The sequence below is a fragment of the Tiliqua scincoides genome, chromosome 6 (genome assembly GCF_035046505.1).
Source record: "Tiliqua scincoides isolate rTilSci1 chromosome 6, rTilSci1.hap2, whole genome shotgun sequence".
Lineage (NCBI taxonomy): Eukaryota > Metazoa > Chordata > Lepidosauria > Squamata > Scincidae > Tiliqua > Tiliqua scincoides.
Genome location: NC_089826.1, coordinates 63,412,531 through 63,427,167, shown reverse-complemented (window position 1 = coordinate 63,427,167; position 14,637 = coordinate 63,412,531). Strand labels below are relative to the sequence as shown.

Genomic DNA, 14,637 nt, shown 5'->3' with positions numbered 1-14,637 from the left:
CTGTAAGGACAAGTGGTGGTGGCTGGATGCTGAGCAACAGAGGCGAGTGGAGCAAAGCTGGGGTGAGGAGGTTTGCCGCCAACTCTGGGCTGCCAGCATTCCTTCCACTGACCATTAGAGGCAGCAGTGATGGGCAACAACAATGAAGTTGGTTTCTCAACTTGCTCTCTCCCTAGCAGTGCTACCACCTCCTCCCCCTCCTCTAATGACCATGGGGGATAATAGTGGGACCCCAGCATTGCCTCCATGACCATTAGAGGAAGCAGTTGTGGGTGCTGAGTGAGCAACGAGGGGGTGGGAGGGTCATTGTTACTCCAATTAATAACTCCATCAAAATTGACAATGCTGTTATAAATAATGTGCTTTAAAGTACTTGGACAATGGGAAGACTTCATCTAAATATCAGGGATGACTCTCTAAAAGCTCAGAGGAGAAAGAAGAACATATAAGGTGCAGCTAAGGCAGAAAGGACGTAAGTACAGGGAATTGTTACATCTAGTTCCTTAAAAGGCTGAGGACTTTAAATGAAGGGAAACGTATATCAGAGGCTTAGGGAAATCTGTATTGTTTAAACATTTCCAGTGTTAAATTGTATTTTATGCAAATGTTTCAAGCACAGCCAATTGGGATCTTTGCATTTATTGGGTCACAACATTTTGTACCTATTGTTATGCATTACCCTGGTAAAGTTGTATCAAAGACAATCAGGACTTCTATATTTTCCTTCTGGTCCTTAGTGAAAGCTATTCTCTGAAAATTCAGTTTCAAATGGTTGGGGGAAGAGGAGCCAATAATGTGGTTATTTTCCATGATGGGACTGCCCCCACATGATCTTCCAGGTTTAAACAGTCTAAAGGGCACAGGAAGCAGCAACCTCTCCACTCCAAGAGAGTAAGAAATGACCCTGGAGACAAAACATGTCCATTCTGCACATGTTGGTTACATTTCCCAATACACCACACACTTTCCTCCAAAGTGCAAACTGAAATTTAGTAAGCAACCCAATTTAATGTGGGAAAGCAAGTTGGGGTCAGAAGACACTACTGCTTGTTACCTTGCAACAGGTATCTCATTTCTTCCAAAATTATTTCTCCACACTGTCATAAGATGCTGTGGTCACCAGTCAGAAAAAAATAAAACATCTTAACTATTTGTTAAAAGATAGTTCTCAGTTTGTTTAGATTGATATACTAGATGCCAGGGATGATTTGTCATGTTGTTCAAAATGCACTTTTTCAAATGAATTAAGAAATCCTTATTTCCTGTTTTGATGTGCAAAGCCTCAAACAGAACTTGGTCAAATCTTTTTCACTGATGTACAATTCTGACAAATTACTTCCCCTTAGCATTTCAAGTACTACAAGTTACAAATTACTCTTAACAAATTACACTTAACTAGGCAAGAGCCAGAAATCAGTAAAAAAAAGTTTTATTTTAATTTTCAACACTCAGGTACATATGATCAAATTTGACCTTGCCAAAGAAATAAATTGCTTCAAAGACATACTTTTAAGCCAAGTTTCAGCGCACAGCAGATTTTCATGGTTCTATAAATCAATCTCTGGACAACAGTTTATTTGAAGTGCTGACATCTCTAGCTACGGTGGCATGTACAGTACCATAAATGGGGTAAGGGCAAATAAAATGTTCCACAAGGGAGGCACACTTTATACAGTATGTAAAATTAAAATATTTCCATCCTTGAATTTTTCATATTAAGAGTATATAATGCATTTATAATTACAAAATGAGCTTAACTAAAAACCTTCCTCCTGTAGAGCTGACACTTTTGCATCCTAGACAAAAACATTTGGTTTGACATTGTTTTTCAAGTTTACTGAAGATTTTTCCTAAGCTTCCTGCTCCAGTTCCATGGAAGGGGCAAGGAGACCTTTTGATATTTCTCAAGATCTTTGCTTATAGCTAAGCAAAGAAATTACTGGTTCATTCTTGGATGTGGTAGTGGATGACTACTCACCAAAACTTAGCACTTCACAGTGCCATCTATATCAGAAAGCAGAGACAATATTTAACATTAAGGAGTGAATTTGCACTTACAAGACACATTAAATCTTACAAATAAATTGTGACCAGGTAATAAGCAAGAGCACGCATGCACTGTATCATTTTAAAATTTGTAATGCAGTATCAAATGTTACAGGTGAACATCTTCAACATGCCACTTCAGCAAAGCAATCAAATTCTGTTTTTTGATTCAAGGAGATGAAAGAGAATCTCATGGTAAATGAAATTTTGAGTTGCATTGATTAGAAAGTGTAGATAGTTCTATCACATATGAACTTTCTATGGAGTCTTCCTTATTACTGATTAAAGTGCAAACTGACAAGTAATCAGTTCAAGATTTTTCTTTTCAAAATGCAATGGGGAATTAAAATTTTGGCAGCTTTACACAACCTCTTGCTCTGTTAGAAGGACATCTGAATTATTTTGCCCTTCACTTTGAAACTGTGCGACCTTGAATCAAATGAGCTCCTTGCTTTTGCTACTGCCTTCTACAGCTGCTGTCACGGTTGGAGAAAAAAAGCTCCATACCTGAATGTTCTACCACGTTTTAAAGTAGTAGCAGGGATACACACACACACAGTACACAAGAGAAAAAAAAATCTAATTCTGACACTGGGAAGCTAAAAAAATCCATTTGAACAATATATTATGGTTAACGGATAATTAGTCTCGTTATAAATTCCATCACAAAGTAGGCAGACGTTGACAAATAAAATACAAACAGCATTTTCTTTCATTCTCTTATCAAACTGAAGCAGAGAGATAAGAACATATCGCACAAGTGGCAGCTTTTCCTCAGTCCCAGTGAAGGGAAAAATCTTTGATCAAACATGCATAATGACCATATTTTATTCATGAAGTACATGTCACTATATTCTTCTTTCGTCCTTTATAATATACATAGTGAAGGCGGCAACGTCAGACGCACTTTGTGCGCTACATCCAATCCATTCACACCACTCCCAGCATCTCAAGAAGGTGTCTATGGTAAGGAACGTATTAAAAGGTTGTGATTTATTAAGCCCCTGAGCATTTTTTTCCTATAGTAGGGTGAAAAAAGGCAAAAACGAACAAGACTTTTCTTGCTCTTTTAAGTGCATTGTGCAACAATGTTCCGAGAAGTTATTACTGAAGTCTTTTTCCTTTGTGTAACAAGGAGAGCCCTGTGTCAAGATCTACTCCTGAACTTGCAGTATGTTATAGTTATACGTCACGACAGTAGCTTCCAGTTATTTCAGTCACACTCAGCTAATATAGCTCTTTGCTCTCTCAATTCATGTTTTTAGTTCTGCAGATCATGGATGAAATGTCTTTAAGGAGAGCTTTTCACAGTGGTGTCATCTGGGCGACACAGTTGGGCTTGAGAAGGAGCTGGAATTCCTTGGTGATTGAAAAGGCATTGGTGGAGTACTAGGGGACAGTTTTTTAGGGCTACACAGGTCACCATTGTGTAGTTTCCACAGAAGTTCTTCGTTTTCCATTGACAGGCGTTTATTTACCTTGGATTCTTTCTCCAGAGACTCTTGTAAAACTGCCTGTTCAGTGGAAAGTTGCCTGTGTAAAGGAAATAAGAAAGCACACCGTTATGGTCCAGGTTTGGGATTTATTAAGTTATAATGTGATAATATTGCCATTTGCCACTCAGTGCAAGAAGCAATTTTCAACAGGCAGGCAAACTAGTCACAGTGTTTACCTTTGGCCTTTGGGGCTTTAAATGATAGGAAACCTTTAGGGCAAAGACCAAGCCACCACAGCAAATTCTCGTCTACAATCCTAAAGCATTCTTTGACAGGTGACTGACTTTACTACTGCCAGAGAAGCTCCCAGGTATAAGGAAAGCACAGGGAGTGGCAGTGGATATAAAAGGGATAAGTATGTTTTTGCAAGATACATTCTTGCAATTCAGAAAAACATTATTACTATGCATGTTCTTTATTGGTAGTCTTACTTCAAACACAAATAGTCTGAACAAGTATTTTTACACAAACACACACACCACAATAACATGTTGTCATCACTTCTGGGACACAAAGTCTAGACCATTTATGAGCTATTTATATTTCATCACAATGGTCCTCTGCAGTTACATGTATGTTTGGTAGCAATAAGAAAGATCTATCAAAGACTGTTTCTTGTGCAAGTCCCATAGAACTGAATAGCAAACGTGCAAAAGCCCCTGGGGCAATTTCCACTTGTTTCCAAGAAACCTACAGAGGGGTGCGTACTTTTTCATTTTTAATTAGCTCCACCCTATCACATAGGTTCAGGGTAGCTTGCAACATTCTTCCTTACTCAACACATCTTGCTTGCAGTTACCGTACACATTAAAAGATGCGGTGTCAGGGAAAGAGAGAGGAAAGAGATTGAGAGAGTGCACACAAGTGCCAGAAGAAGACAAGCTGACCAAGGGGAGTAATGCACTTGCCCACTTTCCTGCTCCCCACTTTCCCTTTACTGGACCAGCAGCTGAAGAAGAAAAAACTTTGGTAGTTTGTATCCCCTGCCACCATTCCAGGCTAGCAACCAGGCAGAGGAGGGCAGTCTTGGAAAAATTCCCATCCCAGGAGAATACCATTTAACCAGGGGAGTTTCCATTCTGGCTGGACACAGTGAGTAGACAAAGCAAAAGAAGTCCTTGAATTCAGTTTAGCTAAATCATTCCTTGCTTATGCTACTTACATTGCTCAAGGAAGCCCCAGTCCTTGTACTTGCAGGTGAGCAAGTGGGTGTGCTTCTCTGAGCTACCCAACAAATGGGTTAACTCAGGTGACTGGCAGAGAACAATGAGTTTCTTGTGTGCTGGCCAACATATTTGACTTACTGGGCTGCTGCTGTCAAGTTAACTGATTGGAACCCACCTGGTCAGTCCATCCCCTCCAACTGAGATGGACATTGCCCAATCGTGTGCCAGATACTGGGGGAAGGGGAGAGTAGCCATTCCAGAGAGGAAGAAAAGCTGAATCCAAACCATCATGTAATGGAGTTTCACACAGACTAAAGGACAAAGGCTGTATGCCTAATGATGCCTAAGCAGCATTTAGCTTTAGGCTGCTGAACTTATTCAGGGACTTCTTGCAGATTTAAAGAGTAAAAAAGTTCAGAAAATATGTTTTTGTAGAACAAAGGAATTTAGATTTAGGACTCCACACTTGCTATATAACTTTCAATTATATGGCATTATCTTTGCTATATGTCTTCATTATGTTTTTGTTTGTCGTAGGTTTTAGGGTGTGTAATTGTGTTATGTACATTTAAAGTTTTATGGGTCTGTTAATTGTAGTTGTCTCAATAAATTAGAAAAAAGAAATTTAAAAAAATTCAGAAAACATGCAAAAAATAAAGGGGGGTACAGGGCATTCACCATATGTGCCAACTAACAGAATCTTTAAAATTACCTGGAAAGTTCCATGTGTCTGTCCATCCGAGCTTTTAGTTCTTCATTCTCCTGCTGAAGCTTCCTCAATTTTTCCACTAAGGTCGTGTTGTTCTCCACCTTGTATAAAACATGGAAGTAGTATGACATTCACAAGTGACTAAATACACACAGGTTGTGTACAACACAGTTTTTGCTAAACTTCTGAACACCACTCAGAAATCTAATGCAATCTGGCAAACTTCTATTCATGGACTAAAACTGCATCTTGCCACGTGTTCACAAATAAAATCTACTTTGCAAATCATCTGAATTCCTAAACTCTTAACAATCATTTTCTCCCTAGAGAACATTACAGGTGATTGGAAACTCAGTTCACCATGCAACACACTGTCTGGTCCACAAAATAACATAAGGGTTTCCGAGCTAAGTAGCAAATATGCTTCTTGTATGGGGACATTTTTTCTGTTTTTATCACTACCCTATATCCTTAATGTAGGCCACCTGGGTTGCAGATAAGGCACCCTGCAAACCACTAAACACTTAAATGTATCGAACACAGCATCAGGAATGGACTGGGGAAACCTGAGCTTAAATTCTAATTCAGCCATGAAACTCAGTGGATGGCTTTGGGTCAGCCACTGTCTGACTGCTAAAACAACCTCAACTATTTGTTGTGAAAAAGAAATGGGAAGAAGTTCATGCATAACATCCCCAGCCTCCTCAGCAGAGAGATGGGATACAAATGGACTAAATAAAGCCAAAGGCAATTCACAGCATGTCAAAGGCCACATGCAAGAAAGCGTGTCACACTCACACTGACTCCCACCCCAATTTTTAGGCGATTAGCAGCTGCCTTTTTAAAATGAAAGGATCCCCACTAAGGTGGTTTCACTTAAGACTAGATTGTGCATATGGAATCTCATGTTGTCAGTTGTATGATGAATGCATATATAACTACTACACCACTGTGAATACATGTGAAAAAATAAACGGTGCATTTGTCTCACGTGCACAGTTTCATAGGGAAGATACTCTGTGTAACATTTTGTGAAGCAGGCCTTGGTCCTCCAAGCTCAACACACTTAAAATCTCCCAGTGTATTTCTTCCACCTCTTAAAGCCAAAATTTTCATCACAATACTATCAATTCTTTCCAAGAGTCCAAGCATTGTCAGGGCCCTGTCTTGTTAGATATGAAGATATCCAGCACACACTTTCCTGACCTGAGAAATTTTATAGTATGAAATGAAAGGAATTGGATCCAGGGGGAACAGAGATCTTAAGACACTCAGACAGTATCTGGTTTACATTATAATGCTACATTTAAAAACTTCACAACTAGATGGCTAACTATAGCTCTAAATTTAACCAAACTCTTGTCCTCCAATACAATTTTCAAGTAATGCAGAACAAATCCATCTCTTGAATTATTCTTCCCACCTTGATTCTCATAATCAACACAATGATAAACAATTATTCTGTACCCATCCTAAAGCTGAGTGCAAGAGCAGGACAGTTCATGACATTACAGTACAATCTAAAACAAAAACTAATTCAAAAAGATTACTGAGGCTAGTCTTCCATTTGCAGAATGCATATTCAGCCTTCCCCAGCAATGCTTATTCTTTGTTATATTCATTAATTTGAGCTTCAGTAATTTTTTTTTAACCACCAACTGAGCTGGGATAGCTATTAGAATAATGGGTTTCTAGAAGAATAATATCCAGTGGTTTCTATAGCACTTCAGATGCACAATATTTGCCTTTGCAACAAGAAACTGAATTGCAAATCAAAAATTCCACAGTTCGAATCTCACTTCTGCCATAAACTCTCACTAGGTTGCTCGAGACAAGCCACTCCCTCTGAGCCACAACTCTCCATTTGCAATATGACAAAAAACAACAACAACTCCAACTTGCCTTACAGGGTTGTTGTAAGGACAACATTTGGCTAATAAAAGACAAATGCTACACATTCCAAAGTATTATTATTAGCAGACTGTTTGTGATGTTGATTGATCATAAGTTGGACATTGTTGGGTAAGGGGCAAACACACACTTGACCTCAACATCAAACCCTGATGTGGGGGGGGGGAGGGCACTTAAGGAGCTCACAAACACCACATTATTGCATCAGGCAGTTATTCTTTGTCATCAAGAGTGGAAATGTGAAGCTAATGATTTTGCTGAGGTCTGCCTATAAGAGAGCACTACCACATGTCTAAAGTGCCTCACAGTCTCTCAATAATCCTTGCACATGGCCCTGTGCAACTTAGGCACCATTATTAGGCAGCATTATCTTCACACTGCACAAGCAGTGGGTAAAGAGAACGACAATTTACCTAAGGGGCTCATAGCACATTCCTGGCTAACATGAGATGGAACCAGGGACTTCCTTTCTTTAGTCATCCTGGAGAGGAGGGAAACAATCCCCCAGGGAGGACCCCTTCTCCAGGGGATGGGCCCGTATCCAAACGCACTCGGGGTACTCCTCGGCGGGAGGGGGGGTCGGGGGCTTCTTGTAGTGGGGGATTCGATTATTAGAAACATAGAGAGGGGGGTCTGCGACGGTTGTGAGGACCGCATGGTGACTTGCCTGCCTGGTGCGAAGGTTGCGGACATCACTTCTTGTCTAGACAGGCTAGTAGACAGTGCTGGGGGAGAGGAAGCGGCTGTGGTGCATGTCGGCACCAACGACGTGGGCAAGTGTAGCTGGGAGGTCCTGGAGGCCAAATTTAGGCTTTTAGGCAGGAAGCTGAAAGCCAGGACCTCAAAGGTAGCATTCTCTGAAGTGCTACCTGTTCCACGCGCAGGGCCAGCTAGGCAGGCGGAGATCAGGGGTCTCAATGCGTGGATGAGACGGTGGTGTAGGGAGGAGGGGTTTAGGCACTGGGGAACGTTTTGGGACAAGCGGGGCCTGTACAAGAGGGACGGGCTCCACTTGAACCAGAATGGAACCAGACTGCTGGCGCATAACATTAAAAAGGTGGCAGAGCAGCTTTTAAACTGATCCCTGGGGGAAGGCCGACAGGAGCCGAGGGGCATCTGGTTCGGGACTCCTCATCCCTATGGGATGAGGATGGGGAGGTTAGAGAACAACAAGACAAAGGCAGGGTAGGAGAAGAAATTGGCAAAGGTAGCGTGATGGGATGTGATAGACGGTTTGGCACAATGAGAGGATGCGGGGACAAAGGAGCGAATAAGCAGCCCATCCTAAGGCATTCCGTGTACAAATGCTTTTATGCGAATGCCCGAAGTCTACGAGCAAAGGTGGGAGAACTGGAATGTCTGGTGACAAGGGAAAACATTGACATAGTGGGCATAACGGAAACCTGGTGGAATGCGGAGAATCAGTGGGATACCGCAATCCCGGGCTATAAACTCTACAGGAGGGACAGGCAGGGGCGTGTTGGAGATGGGGTGGCCCTTTATGTTAAGGAAGGGATAGAATCCAGCAAAGTAGAGAATGAAGGTGGGTCCGACTCCACTGTAGAATCTCTGTGGGTTAAATTACCAGGCTTGTGCAGCGATGTAATACTGGGGGCGTGCTATCGTCCTCCAGACCAGAAATCGGATGGGGACCTTGAAATGAGGAAACAGATCAGGGAGGTAACAAGGAGGGACAGGGTTGTAATCATGGGGACTTCAATTATCCTCATATTGACTGGGTCAATTTGTGTTCTGGTCACGATAAGGAAACCGGATTTCTTGACGTGCTAAATGACTAAGAACATAAGAACATAAGAACAGCCCCACTGGATCAGGCCATAGGCCCATCTAGTCCAGCTTCCTGTATCTCACAGCGGCCCACCAAATGCCCCAGGGAGCACACCAGATAACAAGAGACCTCATCCTGGTGCTCTCCCCTACATCTGGCATTCTGACTTAACCCATTCCTAAAATCAGGAGGTTGCGCATACACATCATGGCTTGTACCCCATAATGGATTTTTCCTCCAGAAACTTGTCCAATCCCCTTTTAAAGGCGTCTAGGCTAGACGCCAGCACCACATCCTGTGGCAAGGAGTTCCACAGACCGACCACACGCTGAGTAAAGAAATATTTTCTTTTGTCTGTCCTAACCCGCCCAACACTCAATTTTAGTGGATGTCCCCTGGTTCTGGTATTATGTGAGAGTGTAAAGAGCATCTCCCTATCCACTCTGTCCATCCCCTGCATAATTTTGTATGTCTCAATCATGTCCCCCCTCAAGCGTCTCTTTTCTAGGCTGAAGAGGCCCAAACGCCGTAGCCTTTCCTCATAAGGAAGGTGCCCCAGCCCCGTAATCATCTTAGTCGCTCTCTTTTGCACCTTTTCCATTTCCACTATGTCTTTTTTGAGATGCGGCGCTCTCTTAGTCGCATCTTAGTCATCTTAGTCTTAGTCATCTTAGTCGCTCTCTTTTGCACCTTTTCCATTTCCACTATGTCTTTTTTGAGATCCACTATGTCTTTTTTGACTGTGGCTTAGAGCAGCTAGTCACGGAGCCCACCAGAGGACAGGTGACTCTGGATTTAATATTGTGCGGTATGCAGGACCTGGTTAGAGATGTAAACGTTACTGAGCCATTGGGGAACAGTGATCATGCTGCGATCCGTTTTGACATGCACGTTGGGGGAAGAATACCAGGCAAATCTCTAACAAAAACCCTTGACTTCTGACGGGCAGACTTCCCCCAAATGAGGAGGCTGGTTAGAAGGAGGTTGAAAGGGAGGGTAAAAAGAGTCCAATCTCTCCTGAGTGCATGGAGGCTGCTTAAAACAACAGTAATAGAGGCCCAGCAGAGGTGTATACCGCAAAGAAAGAAGGGTTCCACTAAATCCAGGAGGGTGCCCGCATGGCTAACCAGCCAAGTTAGAGACGCTGTGAAGGGCAAGGAAGCTTCCTTCCGTAAATGGAAGTCTTGCCCCAATGAGGAGAATAAAAAGGAACATAAACTGTGGCAAAAGAAATGTAAGAAGGTGATACGGGAGGCCAAGTGAGACTATGAGGAACGCATGGCCAGCAACATTAAGGGGAATAATAAAAGCTTCTTCAAATATGTTAGAAGCAGGAAACCTGCCAGAGAAGCGGTTGGCCCTCTGGATGGTGAGGGAGGGAAAGGGGAGATAAAAGGAGACTTAGAGATGGCAGAGAAATTAAATGAGTTCTTTGCATCTGTCTTCACGGCAGAAGACCTTGGGCAGATACCGCTGCCTGAACAGCCCTTCCTGACCAAGGAGTTAAGTCAGATAGAGGTTAAAAGAGAAGATGTTTCAGACCTCATGGATAAATTAAAGATCAATACGTCACCGGGCCCTGATGGCATCCACCCAAGAGTTATTAAGGAATTGAAGAATGAAGTTGCAGATCTCTTGACTAAGGTATGCAACTTGTCCCTCAAAACAGCCACGGTGCCAGAAGATTGGAGGACAGCAAATGTTACGCCTATTTTTAAAAAGGGAAAGAGGGGGGACCCGGGAAACTATAGGCCGGTCAGCCTAACATCCATACCGGGTAAGATGGTGGAATGCCTCATCAAAGATAGGATCTCAAAACACATAGATGAACAGGCCTTGCTGAGGGAGAGTCAGCATGGCTTCTGTAAGAGTAAGTCTTGCCTCACGAACCTTATAGAATTCTTTGAAAAGGTCAATAGGCATGTGGATGTGGGAGAACCCGTGGACATTATATATCTGGACTTTCAGAAGGCGTTTGACACGGTCCCTCACCAAAGGCTACTGAAAAAACTCCACAGTCAGGGAATTAGAGGACAGGTCCTCTCATGGATTGAGAACTGGTTGGAGGCCAGGAAGCAGAGAGTGGGTGTCAATGGGCAATTTTCACAATGGAGAGAGGTGAAAAGCGGTGTGCCCCAAGGATCTGTCCTGGGACCGGTGCTTTTCAACCTCTTCATAAATGACCTGGAGACAGGGTTGAGCAGTGAAGTAGCTAAGTTTGCAGACGACACCAAACTTTTCCGAGTGGTGAAGACCAGAAGTGATTGTGAGGAGTTCCAGAAGGATCTCTCCAGACTGGCAGAATGGGCAGCAAAATGGCAGATGCGCTTCAATGTCAGTAAGTGTAAAGTCATGCACATTGGGGCAAAAAATCAAAACTTTAGATATAGGCTGATGGGTTCTGAGCTGTGTGTGACAGATCAGGAGAGAGATCTTGGGGTGGTGGTGGACAGGTCGATGAAAGTGTCGACCCAATGTGCGGCGGCAGTGAAGAAGGCCAATTCTATGCTTGGGATCATTAGGAAGGGTATTGAGAACAAAACGGCTAGTATTATAATGCCGTTGTACAAATCTATGGTAAGGCCACACCTGGAGTATTGTGTCCAGTTCTGGTCGCCGCATCTCAAAAAAGACATAGTGGAAATGGAAAAGGTGCAAAAGAGAGCGACTAAGATGATTATGGGGCTGGGGCACCTTCCTTATGAGGAAAGGCTACGGCGTTTGGGTCTCTTCAGCCTAGAAAAGAGACGCCTGAGGGGGGACATGATTGAGACATACAAAATTATGCAGGGGATGGACAGAGTGGATAGGGAGATGCTCTTTACACTCTCACATAATACCAGAACCAGGGGACATCCACTAAAATTGAGTGTTGGGCGGGTTAGGACAGACAAAAGAAAATATTTCTTTACTCAGCGTGTGGTCGGTCTGTGGAACTCCTTGCCACAGGATGTGGTGCTGGCGTCTAGCCTAGACGCCTTTAAAAGGGGATTGGACAAGTTTCTGGAGGAAAAATCCATTACGGGGTACAAGCCATGATGTGTATGCGCAACCTCCTGATTTTAGAAATGGGTTATGTCAGAATGCCAGATGCAAGGGAGGGCACCAGGATGAAGTCTCTTGTTATCTGGTGTGCTCCCTGGGCATTTGGTGGGCCGCTGTGAGATACAGGAAGCTGGACTAGATGGGCCTATGGCCTGATCCAGTGGGGCTGTTCTTATGTTGTCACAGGTGCTAGGCAATAGAAGCTCTATTTAGGATAGAAAACCTGTTCTGAAAAGCCTATCCAGTCTCAGTGTTAACCTGGCTTCCTCAATTTACCCAGCAGATTGGAGCTAGTGCATATTAACAATCTAATAGAAAAGGATTCCATTTTCCTTTCCCCTTCATTTCAATCCTTCTTACTATGGCTGGAGTTCCTGTTTTTGCATTACAAGCAAAATTCATGATTTTGGAAAACGACCACATCCAAGAGAAAGCTCACCAGTTTTTCCATTTTCAACAATTTGATATCTTGCTGATGTAGTTTCTCATTCTTGATCTCTAACACCGCTTTCAAACTTTCCAGCTCTTGTTCCAGATACATAAACTGAGGGTTTTTCTGAAAAAAAGATGCACAGCAAAACATGTTTTAAGTTAAGCTTGTAAAATATTGACTAGCTATAGATTTTCTAGGTCACACTGGAAGGAAAAATACACAAACTAATATTCCTCTAAATCAGCTTCCTCATAAGTACAGTAGTTGTGTGGAGGAATAAATGGAAACAGATCTCTTTCAAATTAAGCTGTCATAAAAAGCTCTAGATGTTCACATTTACAGCCTTGCTCAACTGAAAGTTGTTCTTATAAATTTTTTTATTGGTATAAGTGATGATAAACTATACTGATCCAGGAGATTCTATTCTAAGTTCTTTGAAGTAATTCTTGGGACAGCTTATGGGGAAGTTACACATAGTAATTAAAATTCCATGTGGGCTCCTACTCTGAAACCACAGGACGTCACCTTGTGACCAGAAAAAACGAGGGAACTGTTTTTGTTCTGTTGTTTCAATTGCCTGTTGAATCTACTCTGAATTGTTTTATAGTTAAAACAATGAGTAAGAAAAGAGATTCTGGCTACTGCTGAACAAAACCAGCTGATTTTATATTGTCAGACTCTAGTGTGGTAGAAGTTGTGAACCAAGAATTCCTGAACAACCCTAATAAAACATGAACAGAAACAACAGTAAGATTTAGCATTTCCATAGTAGTTTAATTACTCCGTTCCATATAGCATCAAAACAAGAGGCACACAGACACCTTTCAGGGATTCTAAGAAAAGAAATGAAATCCAAATGAAAGCTAGATGTGAACACAAATGTGTCCAATTCAAAGCTGAACATTGCACCATTTCACAGCTGAACATTGCACACAATTATCTCATATTACTGCCTTAGAGAGGCGATTTTTTAGCTCTGAAGTGGTATGGGAGGAGTGAAGAGTGAACCTACACATCCGAACCGACCCTTGGGTTTCTTTTTGTCTGTAGTCTGCCTCAAAGAGAATGAAGGAACACTGAGAGAATGACAGCACAGCCACAAGCAATTAAAACACAAAAGCAAAACTGATAGTCATGTTTTAAGACAAAGATAATGGATAGCTCCTTACTTCTGAAGAGTCTCAGAAACATTTTCCACAAAAATCCTTCATAGGTGTTTGATTTCACCCAGCATAATTTATAGTAAGTTAGCCAATGGAAACTGCCAAAATGATCTGAAATTCCTCATCCAGGAGGAAATGACCCAACTGACTATGTTCAAGACTTATAACATCCCCTTATTTAGACATCCCAAACTTGGAAGTCATAATAAAATAAAGGTGAGGAGAGGGAAGAGAAGAGACCGTTAATCAAGAATAGAAATTTAGTTGAATCAATCACTAGTGAACAAGTAAAGGCAACAGGAATGTGTGGTGTTAATTAGGTTGAAGCATTTTTATAAGACAGATAACCAAATCTTGAAACTGCACATACTAGCCAGATTAAAGATAAAGCTACAGAAGACTTCTACCTTTTTAGACCAGGAATCCACACTGAACCTTAAGTTGCCACATGGAACGCTTGTTTTTAACATGTGTGCCAGTCTTCCCTCCTGTACTTTTTTCACTCCTGTGCAAGCCCTCCCTTTTCCCAACTTGGAGGAAGAAGTAAAAGATGTAACAACCGCTTTTAATCTCCCCTTAAAAAAAACAACACCATGAAATGGTGGTGATGGGCTTGGTGCGAGTCATCCTAAGGACAGGAACCACAAGCTGAAAACTAATGGACTGCTAAGCCTTTCTCTGGCATAGCCAAACTATTCAATGTAGCAATGTATTCATTCCTTGAAGTCACAAATAATATCCTTAACTAGTAATTCCTATTTTGAACAGTTTATTAATAGAACATACGCAATGAAGATTTCTAAGTATCTCACAAGAGTAGAGATGGGAGAACAAAATACATTATTTACTGTTGAGTAATTCTGCTAAACAATTAAGTAC

At 42.0% G+C, this 14,637-nt stretch overlaps 1 protein-coding gene across 4 annotated transcripts in view; it reads right to left on the bottom strand.

The window, feature by feature from the left end:
* Positions 1–1,413: 1,413 nt before the first annotated feature.
* MTUS1 (microtubule associated scaffold protein 1) overlaps positions 1,414–14,637 on the bottom strand; it is a 130,767-nt gene continuing 117,543 nt past the window's right edge. For all 4 annotated transcript variants that reach the window (XM_066632306.1, XM_066632307.1, XM_066632309.1 and 1 more), the window contains 3 exons: positions 12,602–12,718; positions 5,421–5,518; positions 1,414–3,579 (listed from right to left, as the gene is read on the bottom strand). In XM_066632306.1, coding sequence (XP_066488403.1) covers positions 3,363–3,579; positions 5,421–5,518; positions 12,602–12,718 — 432 coding nt within the window. In that variant the 3' untranslated portion in view covers positions 1,414–3,362. The remainder of the gene's footprint in view (positions 3,580–5,420; positions 5,519–12,601; positions 12,719–14,637) is intronic.